Genomic DNA, 24735 nt, shown 5'->3' with positions numbered 1-24735 from the left:
TATAATTCCTATTTCCATTAGTTTACTCTTGTTTTTACAGTTTTGTATTTCACCCCGTGTGCCACCTTTCAAATCCTCTTATGTGTTTATTCAAAGATCTTATAGATATTGTTCTACAACTAAGTTTATCATTTAGTCTTTGGCTCTTTCAGCAGATGACAGCATACCCACTTGATTTTTTTCCTACTTGGTGTATATATTAGCTTCTCACTCACTTGATCTTTGTTTATGAATGACAAATTTAGCAAATGTCTTGCTTTTCTGCATAGCACCACCTTGCATGGGTGTGTTGGAGACACTTCTCTTTCCACTTAGCCATCCTCTACTTTATCACTGTCTGTGGCGGGGATGAGCTGGATTTTTTTCCCCATCTCCAGCGTATATGTTCTTGATCGTGACAAAGCTCTACCATATTGCCTTCCATGTTCACCTTTTAGTTTTGTCTCTTTGTATTGATTTTTGTGTGTGTGTTTTTTGTTTTTTGCCAGAGTCTTGTTGCCATTAAGTGTTTATCATCTCATGAGCCATTTACTTGCTAACTTCTTCCAGAAACCATTGGGCCTATCACTGAGTCCATATTTTCCCTCTCTTCAGAGGCTCTTGGTTTCCCTGTTCATTTACTGGATCCAGTGTTAAAATTCTTGAATGTGTATTTCATCAACCTGCATCTCTTAAATTTTCAACCTAACCACCTCACTTGAATTTTTCCTCTTCTAAAATTATTTTCAAGGAAATATCCTGGCTTGGTGCAGCAGCCCCCACACTGATGGGGTTGAGAATGCAGAGCGGAGTCCAGTTACCTGCATGCAGATCCTCGATAACCACCCCCCCCAATTGACTGACATCTTGGTCATGTTGTTCTGACCTTTCTATATGCTCAATTTTTTTTACAGCTGAAGTTCTAATGAACACACGATAACATTGTTTTTAATTTAATGATAGGTATATTTTGTATTTTATTTATATTGACATTTGAATAGCATTCTGCCAAGTAGACTACAATTCTCCCATTATTACATATTTAAATGGAGAACCTAGGCATTTATTTTTTTTCTCTTTTATTACAACAATCCAGTTTAGAACTTGTGGTCGAGCCATGGATTGACGGACTCTGGGCTGCCCTCACGAAGCATTTTACATCCAGTAGAGGAAAAGAGGAGAGGAATGGAGCTCTCAAGATGGCATCTAATGCCTCCCGAAGGATGGATCCTGTGAAACCAGAATTATTACACCTTGAATCACAAGTTGAACTCCTGAGATTAGATGATCCAGGGAGAAAGGAATCTGAGGTTCGGGAACAGAATGCAGTGAACAGAAGTCAGTCAAGTGCTCCACCAGCAGAATCCGAGTCCTCACTTACCCACTCGATACCCCCCCTTTCACGAGCCTCTCTGAATATCCCCGCCTTACCACCAGAATATCTGCAGGTGCATCTTCAGGAGCGTCTCGGCCAGGTAAGCAGTTTTACTTTATGCCTCATGCTGTAGAATATTAACTTACCAAGGGTGTGGCTTTGTCGTTGTTTATTACATTACAGCAGAGGTCAGCAAACTGGCCTGTTGGCCAGTGTGGCCCACCGCCTGTCTTGCAAGTGAAGCTTTACTGGGACCGGGCCTGCCCGTCCGTTCCCATGTGGTCTGTGGCTGCTTCTCCGCTGCAGTGACAGGGTTCAGGGGGTACCTGGAGGCCGGCTAAGCCTGAGATGGTTACCGCCTGACCGCTTACAGAGAAAGTTGGCCTGGGCATGGCAGAAGCACTTGTATGACCTCATTTCTGTCTTTGAAACAGCAAATAGTTTAGGAGCTCAGTTTCTCTGTCTTTTGGAGAATTCATTTCTTTCTCATTTTAGATGTGAGTCAGGTGATGGCAAGTTGTGGGCACTCATTAAATTACCTCCGCTACACTTAAAGCACTAATTTACAGTAAAATCTCTTTTCTAGCATGGACTTGTGGTGTCCTGGGTGCTCCACTTTGGGGATGATTCTTTTTCTTGGTAACATCTTACCAGTTTTTGCCTATATTAGGTGATTTTCTTTTGTCAAGTGTATTTTTTCTATCAATAAAGAAGTGCCTTTAAAGTAGTCTATAAATTTTGAGCATTAAGTTGAATAACAACTCATCTCCTCACTGCTGCCAGTATATGGCACCCTGAAACTTCTTCCAACGTGCCTAGAATAAATTTCATTGCAGCCAGTCTTTCCATGGAGAGCCGCACCCTCTTTCTTCAGAGCGACTCATCGTGGGTTTCCACGTGGGCTTTCTCCCATAAACCACACTCTCCGCGCAGGATCGCAGTTTGCTTCTTGTTTCTTCTTAATGAAGCAAGGCTTAGATGTTTGAGAAGCAATTTAAATACAACTTTCTAGTACGTTAGAATTGTTGGCCAACACCTGATAGGATAGTGGTTTTTTAACATTTGCTTATAGTGTTTTTCTAGAGTATTCAGATAAACGTGTTTATAGAAACAGCTGTCCGGTGTTGTTTTCCACTTATGGTTCATTATTGTGCAAATTGTTTAGTTAAGTGAGGTAATTACAATAAGTGCATTTTGTCAGGCCTGGGAGTAGACCTGAGTGTGTCCAGTGAGCCTCTGGCTGGACAGTGGGTGTGGGCACACAGGCAGGGTGGAGCGGCCCTGTTGCCCGCCGCAGGGACAGGTCCGTGTGGTAGAGGCTTGGGAACGTGATTAATCGAACGGGTGCTTCAGGAGGGGGATCTGAGAACGCTTCCGGTACGGCACAGGTCATTAAAGAGGCTTCAGTTGCTGGTAATGTGGTGGAAGATTTTTAAAATCTCAGCTAGTTGAGGCATATTTGTGTACATTTGCTCAGGGGTTATACTTAGAGGATAAGGGGTTGGAAAAGGTTTCTTGGGATGCTCACGTGAGGGAACCGAGTGGTGGGGGTGGCGCTGGCGGAGTGGGCAGTTGAGCTTCAGTGTCGTCTCAGCCAGTCCCGCTCCACACAGCATCTGTTCCCCCAGTCCTGGTGTCTCGGAGCCTGTGGGGTCTCCGGATCGTGTGGTGCAAGCCACAGGGGCTCTCGTCCTTATTATCACTTGGGCCGGCTGCACAGCCCTTTCCTGCGCGGGGCCCCTCCCACGGCCTGCTGCCTGGAGTGTCACCTGCTTTTTGGGTCGGGGCAGTCATCCCAGGGAGGAGCTGCTCCAGGTCCCAAAAGGCCTGCCAGCTGTTCTCCTTCTGTCCAGGTGAAGTGAGGTACAAGATGCATTAGTGTGTCCTTTACCGGAGGGAGTGTCCTGGTGTGCCCCAGGCTCTTGGACTCCTGGAAATTACACTTCGAGCGCTGGCCCTTCAGTCTGCGCAGGGTCTGGGCCTTACCTGAGACTCCCGCACACTAGCCACTTCCTGTATGTTGAGTGGGAGTAGCATAACGTCAGTGATGTAGTGGGCTGGCGTGATGTTTTGCTGAGTGTCCAGATGTTCCACGTTGATTCAGACTGCCTTACAACAGCTGGCAGGAGCATTATCACAGTCTTGTGGCAAAATCGTAAATGGAAGTTGTTCCAAGTGAAAGTGTGTGGCCCTCTTTAGGGATAGAGATGGAAAAGAGCACAGTGGCTCACTCTCTGTCCATATGCCATGTGCCTGAGGCCGTATTAATCTGCTCTAGCAAAGGAACCCCTCCTTCACGGAGGCCGTGGTTGGGGCTACTGCTTGTGTTCCCTGTGGTTCATTGTCATCCCCCAGGATCTGCCTGGTGGTTGCATGCAGGGACCAGGTTGGTGAATTAGATGGAGACCATCCCTGGTCCTCTACATTTTTAGGGATAGTATTAATACCTGCCATGCCTCAGGATGCTGTTTTTTTCACCTTCTACTTGGGTGAGGGGAGAGGACAGTGTCAAATTCAAAGGATTCCTCTTGGCCTTTCCACTATATAACCCTTAACGACAGGCCAAGAACTGAGTGGACCCATGGAGCCAGACCTGGCCTAGGATTCCGGTTTACAGCCTGGCGTTATAGGCCTCCCTCTAATATGTGGCTCATGATGACACTTTGGGTTTCTGGGTAACAGCATAACTTGGACCCTCTTACAGCAGTTCCTGGAGTATTTGAGTATTCCCCTTGGCCCAGTGTATGTTTACCCCCTGGAAGAAAGACTTTATTGAGTACAGTTTCCATGACGTTGCTGAGTCTCCCCCACCAACCTATGCCACCTGTGGGGGGATGCCTCCTGCAACCCCTCCAGCCTTTCTGCTGAGATAATCATGCCTCCCTCCAACACCCTGCAGGACTTGGTGGCTGAGTGCTCCCACGTTCCTCTGTTCTTTGGTGGTCCAGGCTTTCCCATTGCTGCAGCCGTGAACTTCTCCATGATGCTGGTGTCCCTCACCAGCACTGTCCTGTCGGCCTTGGCAGTGGTGTATGCTCTGGCTGCTCCAGGGAACGTCATCATCTGATAGGTTTTGGCTCTTCATAGTTTCATCCACTCTACTCTGTCCACATCTCTGAGCCTTTACTCCGGTCATCTGATGCTGACCATGGAACTCTCAGCAGTTCTGTCTCATTCAGTGTGGACTTTTGCTTTCTCTTTGGCCTCGTAACCACCCCTAGAGGCTGTTGCCAGTGTGTTAAAGCCGGTATCCGAGGATAGTGCTCCCAGTGAGCAAAACTCCTCTATCCAAGTTGATGTTCTCCCTTCATTGGCCCAGGACCTTGGCATTCCGTCTTGTGCGTGCTTGGCTGGCTTCTGCTGGTGCGTGTTGCTGTGTCCTGTGCTTTCTTCAGAGCACTGTCCGTCTCCTGCCTTAGCTGGCCCAGCCCGTCTGAGGCCTGGTATGTTGTGACTGAACCCTTATTGGCCCAGCAGCTGGGAGAGGAGATGGGATGCAGGAGTGGGGGTGTGGGTGTGTCTTACAGAACGGAGCTCTTAAAGCCAGAAGGCAGCTCTTGCTCTTCATAGGAAGAAGTAGTCACTTCTGCAGGCTCAGCAGTTTCAAGGGAACCTAGGGATTCAGATCTTCAACCCACACGTCCTCCGCTCAGCTGCCAGCCAGCCATTCTTGGCCTGTCCGAGTTAGGCCTTAGTGTTCTGTCAGGCCATGAGAGATGAGCAGCTTCGTGTGCTACAGAGCATGGTCTCTGGCTTTCACACTTAGTGTTTAATTGTTGATTAATTTTTCTCAGCCTTTTGCATTTTTTTCCAGAAGCATCAAGGAAGCATGGCAATGCCCAGAATTCTACTGGCCTTATCTGTGCCATTTCCCCATAGATCTCAAGCATCAGTTACCGCATACTGACTAATGCATTCCCTTTTATGGTGCACCATCCCACTTAGCTCTTGCACTACCGACACCTTGTGCTCTCTGTCTCCCATCTGTCACCAGTGTCGAGTGCTCGTTGTCAGCCAGGTGGGTGATCCAGCTCCAAACTCTCATTTTAGCATCTTTTTTGAAACCACTGTAGCACCGGCTGTCACAGACTGGGTTCCTTTGAATCAAACTGTGTGATTATTTTTTAGGTTATCCCCTTGGGATCTTCACCTTGGGGAATGGAGGCTACAGAAGCAGGAGTGGGCACAGTGAGAAGTGGGCTGTGATGCGTCCCAGCAAAGGCCCTAGCCAGCTTCACAGGTTCTCCTGAGCTGGGATGGCCCTTTAGCATTGTACTGAGTTGGGGCAAAGGGGCAGGGGACCTTTATAGTTCTGTTAGCTCTTGGATGTGGGCCGCCTCTAACAGGAGGCGTGACCTGGAAATGCTGAGGTCAGTCTCCAAGGTGACCGTGACCTAGCTGAGGGCTGTCTGCTAACAGCGTTCCCAGCAGTCTTGATGAAGGCTGCCTTAGGCAGGGTATCCTCCAGTTCCCCATATGTCATGACTGTCAGGCTCTAAGTTCTGATCCTTTTCCCAGTTTTTCCACATAGCTATTTATCCAGTATTAACTGGTTAGCATTTTGTTTCTGTCTTCAACAGAACTTAGAAACATCAAGTTGGAAAAGGAGTAGTAGTAGTACAACGAATTGGGTTTCTTTGCAGTTTCCCAAGACCTGTGCTATCTAATGCAGGAGCCACTAGCCACGTGTGGCCACTTAAACTCAAGTAAATGAAAATAAAACTAATAATTCAGGTGCTTAGGCACATATGGCTAGTGGCTCCTGTACTGACCAGCGCAGGCGTGGAACATTCCCACGGCAGGGCCCACCACTCTGCGGGTTCCCGTGAACCTCTGTACAGGTGTATGTCCTTTCCTTTAGACTCTCCTTTCTGAAATTGTGCATGTGTACAGTTTCCTTTTGCATGGTTTATTTGGAAGACTTTTAGACCTTTACCGGAAAATGCTGGTATCTGATATTTTCAATATATATCCCAGAAATTTGTCTAATAGTCAAGGAGTTTAAGATATGGATGTGCTGTCTCTTCTGAAAGATTGAGAGGCCTATGTCTGTAGCCATTTGCCTTAGAAAAGAATACTTAAATATCTAGGACATTTTATAAAATCCTGTAGATCTTACCTAGCCACTAAGTGAAGCAATGGCAAGTAAAATTGAAAATTGCATTTAGTAATTTTTATCACATTTGTTTCTCAAGGAAGATAGTCAAGCATCTGTGACTTCAGTGGATCCAGTTTTTCAAGTTCCAATTTCAAAGGCAGTTCAACTGACTACAGATGATGCCATAAAAACCACTCTTCTGGTGGAATTGGACATTTCAGTAAGTTACAGAATTTACTTCTCAGCGCTGTTATCAGGAAGTGTGGAGGCTTACGTACTGTTGGAGTCCACACACTCGGGAAGGAGGAGAGCCTCTGACAGGACATTTTCCCTCTTTATTCTTGACCCCTCATGTTTCCTCCCCACCTCACACTCGTTCTCTTTTCACTTCAGGAAGGGGCTAACATGAGGAGTGACCGAGGAGGTGACTCAACTTGAAAGAATAGCGTTGCTCCCTTACTCAGTAAGGCACGGAAGAATAATGGAATCAGAGCAGCATTTTCTGTGTGAGAAGAGTCCTGAGAAAGGCAGCTGCTCACCTGAGGTCAGCCAGTGGCTGGAAATAGAGCTCAGACCAGACAGGCCTAGAATGCTTCATTTCTCACGGTGGTGGTCCTCATTCCTTTGAGAATCTGGAAGAAGTCACCATCCCCGCTCCCCCCCCCCCGAAAATGGTTACGTATAAACATTTTGCATATAACTTCAGGGGCTTACGTGCTGCCTCTCACCTCCATCCATGAGCCCAACCCCTGCCCCAAACCACGGGCCTCATTTAAGAGGCTACCTGCTACTCCTGTAACCCCAGTGCTTGAGTCCCGTCTTCAGAGTCACTCAGCTGTGTATTTCAGTGGAGGTCCGGAGAGGTGCGTTGTGCTTTCAGAAAAGGGTGTGTCGGGGCTGTCCGTGTAGATTTCATTGAACTCCTAATAGGGAAAAAGAAATGACAGGCATCAAAACTAGGTAGTTTTGCTTGCATGCTCTCGAGTAGCTCCACATTACTTTGGAACATTTTAATAATTTGTATTATAAAATATTTGTACACCAAAGCATTTTGTGTTTTATTCTGTTCTACACTTTTGTCATAAAGTGGTGATGGCTGGCAAGTAGGTGGGTTCAGCTGTGCTCCTCACAGGCCAGGGCTGTGAGCATATGTGGTCAGAGGCTCTCTCCGGATCCTGCTCTCATTCTGCATCGCTCTGTAAATAGCCGTGTGGAGGAAGCTGGCTCCTCCAGCCCTCATTCATTCCCATACCAAGCCAGGTGCTGTTACATTTTGTGCTCAGTAAGGAAAAATAAAGTGTCATCTCCCACTCCTTTTCTTCCCCTAAAGAAAGGAAATTGAGAACCAATGCAGACAGCCTTAATAGTTTCTCTCCCTCATAATGTGTGTTTTCATAAGGGGCGATTTTATGTTGATAAAACATTACTTACTGAGGTACCTTAAATGAGAAAGGTTTTAATTAACGTAAAAAATACTGAAATGGTTTAAAGCAAAACATTGGATCACTGAAATTTTTTTTCGTTAAAGTAACTCTTGGGGCGCCTGGCTGGCATGTGAATCTTGATCTTGGGGTTGTGAGTTCGAGCCCCACATTGGGTATAGAGAATTACTTAAAAAAAAAAAATGAAAAACAAACTTGTAATGAAAGTAGATTTGTTCAATGGGGCTTATTTTTTTTTTGCAGTTAGAATTATTTTGTTTTAATTCATATTTTTATACCCCACAACTAAAACTCTTTAACTCATGGGCTTTTTTTTTCTTTCATGTTGTTTCTTCCCTAGAAAACAGATTTTTCCTATCAGCCTGGAGATGCCTTCAACGTGATCTGTCCCAACAGTGACTCTGAGGTACAAAACCTTCTCCAAAGACTGCAGCTCACAGACAGAAGAGAGCACTGTGTCCTCTTGAAAATTAAGGCAGACACAAAAAAGAAAGGTATGGCCCTGATCTCTTCTTAGGGTATCATTGGGCTAACAGATTGGAGGTGAAAAGTGCAAGGACCCCTTCCCCACACCTTTTGTGACAGCTGCACAGGTGGTCCGAGGTTGGCCACGGGTCAGTGGGCAGAACCCCGGTACTTGCTGCCTTGTGGGTTTCTTAACTTTCACATCAGGTACACTGAATGGGATGATGATGGATTTTATGCTTATTGGACACTGTTGGATGGTAAAAATGAATGTAGCTCTAGTCTTGCAGAAGCGGGTGGATTAGTTGGGCTGATTTGTTAGTTTGCTTTTTGAGTTAGCATTATTTTGTGTCTGAGTCATACAAGAGTAGTCCTACAATAAACATTTATTATATGAACCTTTTTAAAGTTTTTTTTTTGTCATGTGTATTTCTCATAGCATATTTATTGCTTATTTAATATATAAAAATATTTTTTCTGATTAAAGGAAGTTATTTTTTTTAGTTATTTACTTAGAATCTTGAACTGGAGCTCCATCAGTTCTAAAATTCTTTTTGAGAAGAATATGCAATGTTAGTGGACAAGTGCCATCTTTTGTTTTTTTGTTCCTTGGCTTTGGATAATTTCCCTCTTGTTTGGTATACCTAGATATTTGGGATCTTTATGAAACATACCAAAGATCTATCTTTGGTAGATTGAGATGTGGCTAATAATGCTATTGAATTTATAATTCTTTTTTTTTAATTTTTTTTTTTTGTAAGGTGTTTTTTTCCCGCCCCCTGCATTCATCTTGGAATTTTTTTTTTTTTTTTTTAAGATTTTATTATTTATTCGACAGAGATAGAGACAGCCAGCAAGAGAGGGAACACAAGCAGGGGGAGTGGGAGAGGAAGAAGCAGGCTCATAGCAGAGGAGCCTGACGTGGGGCTCGATCCCATAACGCTGGGATCACGCCCTGAGCCGAAGGCAGACGCTTAACCGCTGTGCCACCCAGGCGCCCCTGGAATTTTTTTTTTTGACTGCATAAACATGTTGCCACAAATCATGTTGTACCTTGCTAGCACTGTAATGTAAAGTATTAATTGTTAAGAATGCAGAAATGTTTTATTCTTTACTTTCTGTGTCACGGACTGTTTCCTGTCTGCCTGAAAAGGAGCAGCCTTACCCCAGCACATACCCGAGGGACGTTCTCTCCAGTTCATTCTGACTTGGTGCCTTGAAATACGAGCAGTTCCTAAAAAGGTACTTGTCTTTGGGTAACTACTTAAAAGTGTACTTAGCTCTGTGTAGGATTTATTAAATCTGGTATTTGCTCTTTGAAGGCTTCAAAAATACAGCTTTCACACCGTGTTTTCAAAATAGGTCCCAAGGGTGCATAGTATCTTTGCAGTTGTCATAGACAGATATTTTTATGTTGTGCTTATATTGAAATTTTGTTTTCTATTGACATAAGATTTTTAAAGTAGAGCTTTTTCTTATTTTTACTAGATTATAACTTGATGGGCTACATTAAACAGTAATTAAAGTGACCCCAGATGACCTCGTGTTACCTGGCTGCACTTGACCCTTTTTGTGTTTGATGACAGGAAGCTTGTGAGAGTGCAGGCTTTCCCCTACTTGCCGCCCATTTAATGTTGAGATCTCTTCTGTGTGAAAATACATAATTCTTAACTGTTAAGTCAGAATTCTTCAGGAAAAATGAAAGGTTCTGGGAGATTATACTGATGTTTGGATGAACGTGGAGAGAATGATCCACTAGATGTCAGTAGGATGCAGGGAGCTGTCTTTTAAAAGATGCATGTAACTGATTCCTTCTAAGCCTGTCCCCCACGTGGGTATGAATGGAGGAGACTGCCCAGCTGTGCTTTGCCAAATTCGTATTGCCAGTGTGTATAAATAGTGCTATTATCAGGCTGCCCTCCACAAAGTCTTTTTTATGCTCTGTCTTATTAATGTGTTTGTTGCATGCAGTCTTTGGGAAGCAAACTCCTTTAGAGAGAGGCTCAGACCTAGATATAATTTGAATAAATATAGTATTCACTGTGATGAGAACTTCTTTTTTTTTTTTTTTTTTAAAGATTTTATTTATTTATTCGACAGAGATAGAGACAGCCAGCGAGAGAGGGAATACAAGCAGAGGGAGTGGGAGAGGAAGAAGCAGGCTCTCAGCAGAGGAGCCTGATGTGGGGCTTGATCCCATAACGCCGGGATCACTCCCTGAGCCGAAGGCAGACGTTTAACCGCTGTGCCACCCAGGCGCCCCATGTGATGAGAACTTCTTGATTAAATGCAGTCAGTTTCACAATTTTAGTTCAACTCTACCGTTTCATAAAGCATGTCTAGGTAAACATGGTTTTCCTTACCATAAAAGTAACGCACTCATTATGAAAATTCTGCCACAAAATTAAGTAACTTGGGAAGCAAAATTCCTTTATAATTAAATCCTCAGGCTTAACGCTTGATTTTGTTTGCTAAGACAAAAATGAGGTTGTCTAGTATATATGCTGTTCTGTCACACGCCTTCTTTACCTGAGGAGAACTCGGGAGTTTGTACCCCAGCATGGAAGGTCCGTGTAGACACGTGGGGTGCTCATTCATCCCACACGGTTTCCCAAGTGCTTGTTCCACGTTTGGCTCCATGCCTGGCATTTTGAAGAAGGCGTGGGATTTGTTGGTCTCAGGATAGTTTCAGCAGGGCTTCTGAGCTGAGCCGCTGGAAACCCGTGACGCTCATGAGAGGAATGATCTCGTCCTCCCTGGTAAGGGGGTCCAGGACATGAAGGTGCTTGAGCCATGGAGTAAAAAGTCCCTGTTAGCATTTCACTTAGCATTTGATGCAGATTATGGGCTTAATTGCTTTGTTCTTAACCCTCGAGTGGTAGGAGCTACATATGTCATATTTGGAACACGTTGAAACCAAAAGTCGTATTAGCAAGTTTGGTCTTCTTTCCAAGAGTTTGGACTTGGCTCTGTCTTTGGGGCTTGGGGTTCAGGATGTTATTGCTTTGTTTTCTTCGATTGTATTCTCCTCCTCTTTCTCCAGTGAGTCCGAGGTGACCTAGAGTCGATGTTCAGGAGGCATCTTGAGTTTCTGGCCCTGTCTTTTCAGCCTTTGTCCTGTGCCCTCATTGCCCTGCATCCACATGGAACTGTGCGTGGCCCCAGGAGCTTGCTTTTGCTTGCCTCCTGTGCCTTCATGGGGCCTGGCCTTCGGCTTAGCCCTTCTTCATACTTTGTTTCTCTCCTGTGGCCAGCCTTCAGCTCAGGCTTGCATTCGGGGGCATCTTCGGCTTCAGGAGCCCCTGACATCCTCGGTCTGCCCCTGTTGGAGTAGTTAACCTCTTGCACACTGTCCCTAGCCCATGAGCCTTGCCAGCAAAGGAGCTGTCATGCCCACTGCCTTTGTATAAAGAGCCCTTAACGTTTGTCAGATGAATGCAGAGGTCTAGCTTGTAATCATCCACTAAGACAAGAACAAGTATTTTGTCTTGAGTTAAAGTGATAAGTTAGGAGATTTCTTTTTTTTTTTCTTTAAAGATTTTATTTCTTCGACAGAGACAGCCAGCGAGAGAGGGAACACAAGCAGGGGGAGTGGGAGAAGAAGAAGCAGGCTCCCAGCGGAGCAGGGAGCCCGATGTGGGGCTGGATCCCAGGACCCTGGGATCACGCCCTGAGCTGAAGGCAGACACTTAACGACAGTGTTATTTATTAACCCAGGTGCCCCAAGTTAGGAGATTTCTGATCATTGTTATTCAGATGTATCGGACATGTAGTTCGAGATCATACTTGGGACTGGTGAGGTTGGTTTAGGAAACAGGAAAGGTGGCTAAAAGTAGAATATGGAAGGTGATTTTCCTTAACAGGCTGACATTAAAGCAAATAAGTTAAATTCTCTTTTCCTGATCATACTCCCGAAGGGTGCTGTCACTTTCTTGGATAATTGGACATACGCCCAGCTCCATCCTAACCAGACACTCTAGCAGCCTGACCACACGTGGTACTTTCAGTCTGCTTTCTTTGCCTTGGCTGCAGGCGTTGTTGCGAGCCCTGGTGGACTACACCAGCAACGGGCCAGAGAAGCGAAGGCTGCAGGAGCTGTGCAGCCGGCAGGGCGCCGCCGATTACAATCGCTTCGTGCGCGATGAGCGCGCCAGCCTGTTAGACCTCCTCCTCGCTTTCCCGTCCTGCCAGCCGCCTCTCCATCTCCTGCTCGGTGAGTGGCCGCTCTCCCAGCCCCTGCGCCCAGTGGGCCTTTTTGTACAGAGCCCTCTGCTTGTGGGCCACCCTCTGGAGTCTCTCTGTCACGTGGGAACATGTCTCCATGAGGAAACATTGGGGTGTGTTCAGGGCCTCTTGAAAGAAAGAATCCCTGTGCCAAGATTGTCTATCTCCTATTTCTTGCTTTTGTCGTTGTCATTGGCCTTTGCTGTCATTACAGCCAGTCTTAATTCTCTTTCTTTGGGTCAGCATTCAGCATCTTTTCTATTCATTTAGCTAGTTTTCAGAAAGTTCTGTTTTGTTTTTTTAGTCCAATGTTACCTAAAAATGAATTACCCAAGGAAAAAATTTTTTCTGTTCCAAAGCTGATGAACAGTAGATGTAATTGACAGAATGCAGTGTGTGGTCTGTGCGGAAGACAGGAATGCCGCTGTCTGGCCAAGTCCAGCTCAAGGTTCTCCAAGGGCAATGGGGACCCCTCCTGCTGTAGCAGTGCAAGTGGCCTTGCTCAGGGTCACTCCAGGCTTGAAGCTTGCGCAAGACCTGTCACTAAATAGTCAAATGTAAGGTGATTCTGTTTTTTCTCCTCATTGTCTCCTGGGGTCTTCATGCCCACAGAAGACAGAAGATCCTCCCTGAGGAACTGGTGTCAGGGGAGGGGCTTTCGGTGGCAACCTCACTAGGGATTGGAGACATTTTGAGGGGCAGCGACTGTGAGAATTGGACAGGACTGTTAAACCTTGAGTACTTTCCTGTGCTGGTAATTTTCTCCTTTCCTCTCTCTTTTCCTGTAGTGATAAGTAATAAAATCTTTCAAATTTGCATTTATCTTTGGTGATGGGAAAATGTGAATTGTGCTTTTTACTTTTAGGCCCCAGGGTCCCCTGATGTCCAGTACAGTTCGGGGTGCTCTCCTTTATTAAGTCAGATCCTGCTTTCTCTCCCTTTTATTAGTCCTTTTCCATCTCAAAATGGCGAAGTTACTAAACCAGGTGGCTCCCTGTATTCAAAAACACACTCCTCCCCTTCTCAGTTTAAAACAAACACGGGTTGGGAGAATAATCAGAACATATGTAGGGAAGTTGTAAGAACTCTTGGAAAGCTGTGTGGCATTTGAGGATGTTTCAGTTCTTTTCGTAGATTTGCTGGGGTTTTTTAAACTTTTATATAGCATTTATTATGTAGTTCTATAAAAAACTAATGAAGGCATTAAGACTTAAAAGAATTCAAATTATTTTCCACTTCTTTAAGTTACCTTAATGTATCTAAAGCTTAGTATTATGTTGAGCCCTCTATTAAGCATTATTCTGTTATGTATTAAATTTTAGAAGGGTCTTTCCAAGTTTTTGCCGGATAACTATTAAAAATATAACCTTGAACAGAAAAAAAATTTTAGAGTTTGTTGGTTGGCAGTTAGGTATTCAGACTTTGACCTGCTTTTAAAAGAGCTCCAGTGTATCTAGAAACCACTGGGTTCTGGGTAACTTGAAGGTTTTACCACTACACTCTCATTTTAGTGTTATAGAAATATAAGAAGGAAAAGTATTTCTTTTTCTTTTTTTTTTTTTTATTAAGGAGGAAAGATATTTCAAGCCTAGGTGTTTCCCATAATCCTTAAAATAGTGATCTTTAATCTTTTCGGGGTCATGATCTTATTTCAAGTATGAAAACTCTGAACGCTTCTGTAGAAAACTGTACACACAGAAAATTAATAGGTTTCTTGATTCTGAAACCCATTCATGGATGCTTTTATTATCCTTCAGTTTAAGAAACCGGCCTTTAAAAAGACACTGATTTCAAGTAAAGAAATGCAATATGTCTGATTTTTAACGTGAAGAATTGGGAAAAAATATTCAGTAGAGACTTAGTCACAGTGAATTTACACTTGCTCTAAAATATGATTTAAATTAAAATGTTATTTTGGGTGTTCTAAATAGGAAAAAGAAATCCAACACAGGCTTAAATTTTTATAAAACCTTACATATAATTTTCAGTAGCAGTGAATTAATTGCTTTTTTTTTTTCCCCTAGAACATCTTCCTAAGCTCCAGCCCAGACCATACTCATGTGCGAGGTACTGATATTTATTAACATATAGTGTCTTTCTCCCAAAATGTTGTGAATCTCTGGCTTCCAAATCCTTACTAGTTCCGAATTCACCCAGTGAAAACTTACCTGATTTGTGGATGACAGTAGCAGGCATGGTAAGGACTGAAGGAGACCGGTGCTGGGACTCCTGTCCTGCAGGTGTTCAGAGAGCGTAGGCTCTCCAGCACACCCCTGGTCCACAACCACATTTCCCCACGTCGGGCTGCGAGTGCCCTGGTCCTCCACCTGCTGCCGTTACGGCTGTGCCAGGCCACCTCCACTGGGCAGCAGAGGTGGGTAGTAGAGACATGACAGGTTGTATAAATCTTATGGAGTCTTAAAGCAAACAGGTAACTGGAAACTTTTCTGAATATCACAAAACGGGGCAGGAGAAGAGGAGCTTTTAAGTAGCAACAGAGCTCTTTTCCCTGAAGAGTTAGAAGGTAGATGAGAGCCCACAGGAAATATCCTTCAGTTCAGTAAAAAAGGCCGCATCTGGCCTGTATGCGTGACAGAGTTTAAAACTGACCTGTGTGTCTCTGCAGCTCAAACCTGTCTCACCCAGGGAAGCTTCATTTCATTTTTAACATCGTGGAGTTTTTGTCTACCACCACAATGGAGGTTCTGCGGAAGGGCGTGTGCACCGGCTGGCTGGCCGCGGCGGTCACGGCAATTCTTCGTCCAGACACGCGAGTGTCCTGTGTGGAAGGCGGGACAGCGCCGGCGCCGCAGGTACTGGGAGTGTGCAGTTTGGGCGTTATTAGAATTATGTTCTTTGCCTGGTTAGGAAAAACAGTGTGGTCTCCCCTGCATTGTCCATTACCATCATGTTTATTCCCAGGAAAATGTTTGCCATACTTGAATTTTAAAATCTCTATTGGAAAGCCAGGAGAACATTACTTTTTTCATTTACTATTAGTTAATCCGTGTGTTTCTCAGGTATGTAAAGTGTGAATTTTGTACAATACAGCCTTTTCTGTTTCCTCTTCATATTCCTAGAAAAGAAGGTCTTTTTGGCTAATAGTCTTGGAAGATTGGGCACAGGAAAAGAGCCAAGTAAATACTGAAGGCTGGTGTTGAGAGACAGCCTCACTTTATGTACAGACCATATCCTGTGTCCCAGATAAATCCTCACTTGGCGATCAGTTGACAACCAAAGATTAATTTTATTAATCTTTGGTTTGGGGTAGCAGGATTTTTGCCCTGTTTCTTCCCCTTTTGTCTTAGATGTGGTGTACAATCCAAATTAGTGCTGTTAGTGTGAAGGCATAATGAGGGGGAAGCACTTTTAAAGCACGTAGGAGAAACATAACATGTTCCTTGGTTTTTTTTGGTTTTTTTTTTTTTTTTTTTTTTGGNTTTTGGTGACCAAACCGTGGACACGTTTACATCTGGACCTAGTGCCATCCTTCGTGTTTTCATACAGCAATCGGCAAATCTCACTCAAGACCACAGCATAAGGAACAATTTAAAGTCCCTCCTTGTCCATAAGAATGGTTGAAATTAAACAAAACATTTCAGGCTTTATCATGAAGTCGTCTTTCTCTGTGGAATTGAAGAAATGAACATGTCATTTGTAGCACTATCTTAGGACTGGTTTTGTTGCTATGAGTTATTGGAGTTGAAAAGTTCATGCCCTAAGGGGAAAGTAAGACTTCAGTATATACTTGAGAGGGCTCATGGGAAGCTGCTGCTTGAAATTGCCCTTTACCGTGGTATTTTCCCAGGCTGCAGTCTGGGATGGAGGTGCCTGAGAGAGAGAAAGAGAGCCCCCCCCCCCTTCTCCCCCCCCCCATACTCCTAGGTCACCATGCATCAAAGACATATTAAGAACCTGAGACACTGTTCCTTTTTTGAAATATATTATGGTATGGACATAAAAATATTATGTCATTTTATGATCCTATAAAAATGGATGGTTTCCAGAAAGTTAAATATATATATATCTATAACCTATCACAAACACCCAGCATGAGGGCCATTCACACATTCTTTTCTCCTTTCTGCCTTTTTCTTTCTCCTTTCTCCATCTTAACAGATCTTTATTATAGACCCCCTAGTATTCAAGCATTGGAGGTACGGGAATAATGATACAGTTTAAATTGTACAGTGCTTATTGCCATACATATTTTATTAGGAAGTGTAGAGAATGTTAACATTCACATGACCCACCCACACCTTCCTCCAAATGGTAGATGGGACGGCTGTTGACAGATAACCCCTGTCCTTAGGAGGCGTAGACTGCCCTGCCCATTGATGTGTAGTCTGGCTGCATGACCGCATTCCGCCAGTGAGATGCAAGCAGACAGGATCTATGCCCTCTCTAAGGAGGAGCACTGAATCCCCCGCTGGTGTCGCTTGCCTCTCTCTCTGTGATGGAAGGATGGGATGGTGCAGGTCAGGGATGCTACTTGGGATGCAAATGGAGAGGATCTAGGCTGTAGAGCTGTAGTCCACCTGTGGCCTTTAAGGAGAGCCAGGCAGAAGTGTTTGCTGTTGTAAACCATTTGGGATTTACTACAGTGAGAGTGAACTAATCCTGGTCTCCTTGCAATCCCTAGAATACGGGCCACGTGCTCTCACTAGCGCACCGCTATCCGACCCAGTGTATCCTGCTTTGGTTGGTTCACGGGTCTCACGGGTCTTATCATTACCAGTCATTTTACAGATAAATGTTTGATTATTGTCTCTTCCTTCCACTAGAATGTAAGTCCACGAGGACAGGGATTCTGTTCATTTCTCTATCTGTAGTGCTTGTCATATTGAGTACCATCAGTGAGACTGGTGCGTGGGTCAAGTGAGACTAGTGTGAGATGAATTACAGTCTCATTCCAGAACGCCGACACGCATCTCCCATCGCTTTGCCAGCTCTTCCTTTACAAAGTATGGTGTTCATCCTGCCGATGAACTTCAAAAGGTGTTCCTCACATTAAAGGTTAAAATGTATACAACTTCACTTAGAACAGATTCCTGTCACTTGGTATAACTCACGCATATGGCGAAGTGACACTGGGACTGAAATATACTTAGAAATGGACTCCTTGTATGTATTCCTGGCACATGATTTAGAAGAAAAATCTTTTGAGATTTTAGCAAAAAGATCGTCTTTATCTGTGTATGCTGCTTATCCTTCTAGTTTTGCATGAACACATAACATTGAACTCAGATTAACACAGCGCAGTTCTTCAGCGTCTTTGGAGCGACCCCTCATTTTTGCTTCAGGTGCTAATTTGCCCTCGAAGCTCTCACTCCATCTTGATGCCGATCTTCACTGCCCCTGTATGTGCAAACACAGAATCCTAGCTTTAGCTTGTCGTGCTTTTCTCCATCGTACAGATCATGGGTTGCCTACCAGGAAGCAGATCTTACCCATGGGCCTAGGAAAAGAATTTGATTGTATCTGTTCAGTGTTCTACCTTAGAAATATGCCTGTCATTTTTAAAGCACCTTTGATTTCGATGGAAAAGACAAATTTGCAAGACAGACTTGTTTTGTTTTGTTTTGTTTTCCTCTCTAATGACAAATGTGTTCATGGTTTCAGTAAGATTTAATGCTGCTATTTAATTTCTTTGGCAAAGATCATCTTGGTTATATGCCTTTGTCTAGGTTTTCTTTCAGACTTACGAGCATTGGTTTAATCTTCCAGATATCCATCTCTCCTCGAACAACCAATTTTTTCCACTTACCGACTGACCCCTCAGCCCCCATCATAATGGTGGGTCCGGGAACTGGCATAGCGCCCTTCATTGGTTTCCTGCGACACAGGTGTGTGCTCTCTTTGACTACTGAGAAAATGCATCCCTTGTGATCCTGGGTGGAAGTAAAATAGAGAGCCTTTTTGTTTCTTCAGTGATTTTTTGGTTATTGGACTTCGGTTGTAAAATTTTTATTTTAGAAAATTACTATCAAATGTGTGATAGCGTAGCATAATTTGTCAGCATGGGAAAAGTAAACATGATATCTTCCATAGGTTTTGTTTTGTATGAGAACTTCCCTTTTTACTGTAGCACTTTCTTTTTCTTTTTTTCCCCCCAGCTGCACTATAGTTTATAATGTAGTTGGGGACAAATTTCAGGCACACCTTTATGCTGGGCTGATGTGCAGGCTGTTCCATCTATTCCTTAACTAGATAAAATTGCTACTGACGGAGATCCAATTATATCAAAAGTTTCAAAGTTAAACCCAAACATCAGTAATTTTCAGCAGATTGCTACTAGTAGATGTGTCTGTATCGGCATAGAACTACTTGATATAAAATAAATTGTGCTTCTCTCCCTGTTTTTGAAATAATGAACAGTCCTTTATGTGCTGGTCCCCAGATAGTGGTGTAATATCCTTTGGGCAAAGTCTTTTTGCTGTTTTTTAGTTTTTTCTTTAAGGAAGTGAAGAGTAATGGCGGATATACCCAGCGTGTCTCCTTGCTCTGTCATTTCTGAAACCCTTCACAGCAGATCGTTCTACCATTTAAAGCCCTGGGCCACTTCTCCATTATGTTAATTGAGAGTTAATTTTATTCACAAGGTTGCTATCAATATTTAATGTAGAAATTAGTGTATTTTTCACACTGGGATATTTTGAATTGTCCTCATGGATGCCATACTGAGCTTGTCGGTGTCTGCAGCCCACAGATGCGCGTGCTTGTTGGGGTGTCTGCTGGGGGGCTTGGGAGCCCTGTGGGCAGGACGGTGTTAACTCAGTGGCTAAACTCGCAATGACAGTGAATCCTGTCAATTGGTTGGTGGTATTTCCGACCAAAATAGTTTGGTTTTACATATTCTTTATATCCAACTTCTCAACTTTTTTTTTCTACCTAGAGAGAAACTCCAAGAACAATATCCAGATGGACACTTCGGAGCAATGTGGTTGTTTTTTGGCTGCCGACATAAAGATAGGGATTATTTATTCAGGTACGGTACAGTTCTAGTAATGGAAGACTCAACAACGGGTGTACAGTTCTCATTTCAGGCCTTTTAACTTTAAATGACAAACCTTTCAGTAACCCATTATATATTGTGTTTCAGAGAGGAGCTCAGACATTTCCACAAGCATGGAATCCTAACTCACTTGAAGGTTTGCTTCTCAAGAGATGCTCCCGTTGGGGAGGAAGCCCCAGTGAGGTACGTGCAAGACAACATCCGGCTTCACAGCGAGCAGGTGGCAAGGCTCCTTCTCAATGAGCGCGGCTGTATTTATGTATGTGGGTAAGTGGCCATCATGCAAATGCCAGGTAGGCAAAGGCAGTTGATAATATTTATTAAATGAACCAGGGACCATTAATAATCCAGACAGGTAGGGATGAGAGATTTGATTCTTAAGTACAGGAATAGGAATACAAGTTCTAAAATGATTTTTAACATACATTTAATAGTCAAGAAGTTGTCATCATCAGGGAAATAGAAGTGAAATCATTTCTTAGATTTCAGAATGCCTTGTGCCATATTGAATACATATTTTAGCCTCTGAAAGTTACATTTGGTATTAAGATGCTGATCATTTAACTTGAAATCTCAGGATTGATTTTGTTGTATCCAAGAATATGATTTGTACATTTGACCTGGCGAAGGAAAACCATGGTTTTGACTCTGAGAATGTGGATCTAAAGATCTTTTTTTTTTTTTAAAGGCATGGGGCATAATTTGTAATGTCAAAGTTGACAGTAAGCCAGGAATCATTTTTATGTTTTTTAATATACTTTCTGAGGCAAGATCTGTTACAGAAACCCAAAATTGCCATAAAAAATAAAAATTTTAGAAACTTACCAACTTGTTTTAATGGAGTACAAAAAAACTTCTAATTAAAAAGGACTTTTGAGTAAGGAATAGCTCTTTTTAATTGTGAGACATCCCGGGCATTTAAAACTTCTATATATCACCAAGTCAAGTGTGGTGTTTTGTTTTGTTTTGTTTTCGTTTTTCTTTTAAACTGTGGTACCAAAGAAGAAATACTGGTACAGTGACCTAGAATAGTTATAATAGAAACAAGTTTTATAAAACAGAACTTTTTCTATTTACTTCTCATGACACGTTGTGATAATTTCTGCTTTATTTTTTAAAAATTGATTTTGCCTCCGAAGTTGATTTTATGACCTGTTGATGGATTTTTGACTCTCAGTTGAGAAACCCTGCTTTAGGTTGATAAAGGGCATAGATTCTGGACATTGTGCTGGTTTACATTTTCATTTAGCTTTTAAAGAAGTGTTTGACCTTCACTTTTTAGAGGATAGGGCAGTCAGTGTTCTTCAGAACAGGCTGGCGTTTTAAAGATTTTATTTATGTATTTGAGATCTCATGAGCACAAGCAGGGGGAGGGGCAGAGGAAGAGAGAGAAGCAGACTCTCTGCTGAGCAGGGAGCCTGATGCTGTACTTGAGCCCAGGCCCCTGGGATCATGACCTGAGCCAAAGGCAGATGCCTCACTGACTGAGCCACCCAGGCGCCCCAGGCTTAAGTTTTAGATGTAACTCTAATAGCGGCAAAGTCAGTCGTACAAATATGAATAACTGGTAAATGAGAGCTTGGAGAATATCTTAAATGTTCAAGCACATTAACCCAGAAATCGCTCTTTACAATCACTGGTGCTTCACTTTTCCCATCCGCACAGTGGAATTGATAGTGTTCATGACACTGGTCAGTGGTAGGGGCTCAGAATGAGACCCCATGGCTCCCTAATATGGACCAGCCCCTCGGCAGAAGTGAACTTGTTCCTAATTTAGGTCCAGGGGACACGGTCCCAAGCGGGGGAGCCTTACGCTGCTGATAGTCAAGTAAGAAGACAGAGGGTACTAGTAGGTTTGGCAGCTAGTAGCCACTGGTGCTGTGGGCTGGGCTGTGGGGATGGAAGGTCCACTGCAGTGGTTGAGGGGAAAGCGTGAAGAGGAAGTCCAGGTGGCCACTGGAGACACCTTTTTCAAGAACTGTTAGTGTAAGGGGCAGGCCAAGTTCCGTCGCTGACATATTAGTGTCCCGTCCCGCTTTTGCTCACTCAGCAACACTGGGCGCCTCCCAAGTGCTTTCACACAGTCCGGTGCTGAGAGATGGAAGGCTGAGTGAGACACTGCCTGCAGCCTGCTCACTCCCTGGTGGAAAACCACAGCAGCAGGGGCTCGCAGTACAGCAGGTGCCACGTGGGGGCCGCGGGGGCGCACAGGAGGGCCCCTCCCCCGTCCTGTATGTGAGTGAGCTAAAACGTGTCAGAGCACTTAGAGCCAGGCCCATAGTTGAGCTCTCAGTAAGTGTGTCTGTTAATAGTTGTGTGCACGTGTGTGTGTGTGTGTGTATGTGTGTGTAGGCTTGTAGGTATAAAGCCTTTTTGCCCTTAGGAATGCGAGTTCCGCTGTGTGCCTGGAACCCGAAGGGAGGGGATGAGGGAGACGAGCAGGAGCCAGGTTTATGAGGTCCTTAGACACTTACTGAAGACTCAGCTGCTCCTGGAACATGGATGCCTTTGAGGGATTTTCAGCTGTGAATGATGTGGTCAGCTTTGCAAATTGGATTGGTCACTGGGTAGAGGCCTGGTGGGTGACAGGCTGGGACACTTGTTGGGACACTTCTCAGAGAAGTAGAGGGCGGGCCAGGATGTGTGATGATGAAGTCGTGGCAGTTAGATTTGTGAATTATGGAGGCTTTGGTAAAAAATTCTTGTTTTCTAAATGTCGATGCTAGGGGAACCTGGGTGGCTCAGTCGTTAAGCATCTGCCTTCGGCCCAGGGCGTGATCCCAGGGTTCTGGCATCGAGCCCCGCATCGGGCTCCCTGCTCTGCTGGGAGCCTGCTTCTTCCTCTCCACTCACCCTGCTTGTTTTCCCTCTCTCACTGGCTGTCTCTCTGTCAAATAAATAAATAAAATCTTTAAAACAAAAACAAAAACAAAAAAAAACACCAAAAAACGTCAATGCTGTTCTTTTTTCCAGAGATGCCAAGAATATGGCCAAAGATGTCAATGATACCCTTGTGGAAGTAATCAGCAAACAGGCTGGAGTTGAAAAACTAGAAGCAATGAAAACATTGGCTACTTTGAAAGAAGAAAAGCGGTATCTTCAGGATATTTGGTCATAAAATCAGAAATAAAGGAAGAGTGATGCTTTTTTTGGCTTAAAATAGTAAAAGACTGTTACGCTGAAACAGAGACTTTCCATTTTTAAAACTAAAAAAAAAATTTTTTTGGAGGACCTAGAGTGGGAGTGGATCACCTTACCGTGACAGCAGCCTTCCCATTGGGTTTTCCACCAGTGCCTCTGTGCTTCCTGCACCAGCACCTCCCCGGGCGGCCACCGCATCCTGGAGAACGTCACAGGGAAGACGTCTGTCTGTGTGATGAGGCTTCCAGCATGGACGTGGGCACGCAGGCCGACCACGTAGATGGTTAAAGCCTGTGAACTTATGTTGCCAGTTTTTTAAATAAGGAAAAAATAATTTATTTTTATATGAACTCTACCATAAAGATTACTCCTATTAATGTGTTAAAATTAACTGTGTATAGTATGTCTGATTACTTGTTATCCAGACAGTCCCTGGCTTAGGGTTGACAACAGTGTGAAAGCCATACACGTTCAGTAGAAACTGTGCTTCCGATTTTGAGCATCGATCTTTTCCTGGGCTGGTGGTGTGTGATCCATCCTCTCTGCTGATGCTGGGCAGTGACAGCAGTCTCCAGGGTCACCAGCTGTCTGTCCCCACACAGCCATTTCGTCACTTTTAGTGTGGTACTCAGTCAATTACATGACATGTTCCCTAATATGTGACTGTAGGCTCATGTAAGTGCTCTGAGCATGCGTGAGGTAGGATGGGCCAGGCTGTGATGTTCAGTGTTTTAAGTGCTGCTTTTTGACCTAACAATATTTTCAACTTCTAATGGATATATTGGGATATAACTTCACTCTAAGTTAAGGAAGATCTGTATAACTTTATCAAATGGTTATTTATTACCTAAACTATATTTCTGATAAAAAAATATTTAGGTAATGCTTAGAGATTTTTTAAAATGATTTTAGAAATGTGAAATATATTTTAAAATTCTGTTATATGATTTATCACAATTACTTGATAATATCACAGTTCTAGAAATTTAAGGAAATTTGTATTCTGTGTAGAGATGTGAGCAAGTACATATTTTAGTAAAACTACAACCCCCCTACTCTTCCTCTGTGCTCTTGTTGGCTTATTTTTTAGTTTTTCTGCATTATCTTAACCCCATGGTATCAATCAAATTGTATCCTAGGCTTAAAATGCCTGCTTAAATTAGTATCCTTGTATTTTAAAAAATTCCTACCATTCTGAATATTTGTCCCTCCAAATTCCTGTGTTCCAGTGCTAACCTCCATTACGATGACAGGGAGGTGCTTAGGTCACAAGGATGGAGCCCTCAAGGTGGGATCAGTGCCCTGTTGAGAGGCCCCACAGAGCTTGTGGCTCCTTCTACCCGGTGAGGACGCAGCAGTCGGCAGTCTGCAGCCAGAAGAGCGTTCTCACCAAGACCTGACCCCTCCCAACTCTTGGACTTCCAGCCTCCACAACAGAGGGAAATAAATCCTTGTTTATAAGCCACCCACTGTCTGGTATTTTGTTACAGCCGCCCAGATGGACTATGACAATTCTCAGTGACAAATTCTGTTAAAATTTGTCAGAACAGAAAACAGTGTAAAGGGTGTGATTAATTTTTCTAGGCTCTGGTGTATATTGGTTTTTTTATTCAAGAGATTGGCATTTGAAAAACATCTACCTGTCAGAGGTTTCTGGTCATTTTGAAAAATGTTAAGATTTGATAAAGCTTTATGGCTGTTTGATCTTTAGTCTTATTTCATGTATTTTATAATGGAAACAAATCTAAAAAGCAGAACATCTCAAGCAAATCCGGTTACAGACCTAATTATATGGATATGGTGTATATATCAGCCAAAACAGACAAGATGAGAACATTAAAAAGGACAAAGAACAATGTTCTTTACTGATAAATATAATAAGGTGGAACAAGAACTTGCATTCACTTATCACTGTCGTCTATGAACTTGACCCCAAAGCTGACCCGGAAAGAGAAACACAAATACACCTTCCCAGTGGGCGCTGGCACCTGCCCTT

General features: G+C 43.6%; 1 protein-coding gene across 1 annotated transcript in view; it reads left to right on the top strand.

Annotated features, from left to right (window-relative positions):
* Positions 1–24444, top strand: part of MTRR (5-methyltetrahydrofolate-homocysteine methyltransferase reductase) — a 30861-nt gene extending 6417 nt beyond the window's left edge. The window contains exons 5-15 of the mRNA XM_002929931.4: positions 1076–1454; positions 6550–6672; positions 8235–8388; positions 9513–9601; positions 12392–12572; positions 14608–14650; positions 15210–15396; positions 18311–18429; positions 19479–19571; positions 19686–19865; positions 22572–24444. Coding sequence (XP_002929977.2) covers positions 1076–1454; positions 6550–6672; positions 8235–8388; positions 9513–9601; positions 12392–12572; positions 14608–14650; positions 15210–15396; positions 18311–18429; positions 19479–19571; positions 19686–19865; positions 22572–22716 — 1693 coding nt within the window. The 3' untranslated portion in view covers positions 22717–24444. The remainder of the gene's footprint in view (positions 1–1075; positions 1455–6549; positions 6673–8234; positions 8389–9512; positions 9602–12391; positions 12573–14607; positions 14651–15209; positions 15397–18310; positions 18430–19478; positions 19572–19685; positions 19866–22571) is intronic.
* Positions 24445–24735: the final 291 nt, after the last annotated feature.

Source organism: Ailuropoda melanoleuca, chromosome 3 (genome assembly GCF_002007445.2).
Source record: "Ailuropoda melanoleuca isolate Jingjing chromosome 3, ASM200744v2, whole genome shotgun sequence".
In the NCBI taxonomy this organism is placed as follows: Eukaryota; Metazoa; Chordata; class Mammalia; order Carnivora; family Ursidae; genus Ailuropoda; species Ailuropoda melanoleuca.
The sequence above is the reverse complement of the archived record's forward strand: the minus strand, read 5'-3'. Positions and strand labels throughout refer to the sequence as shown.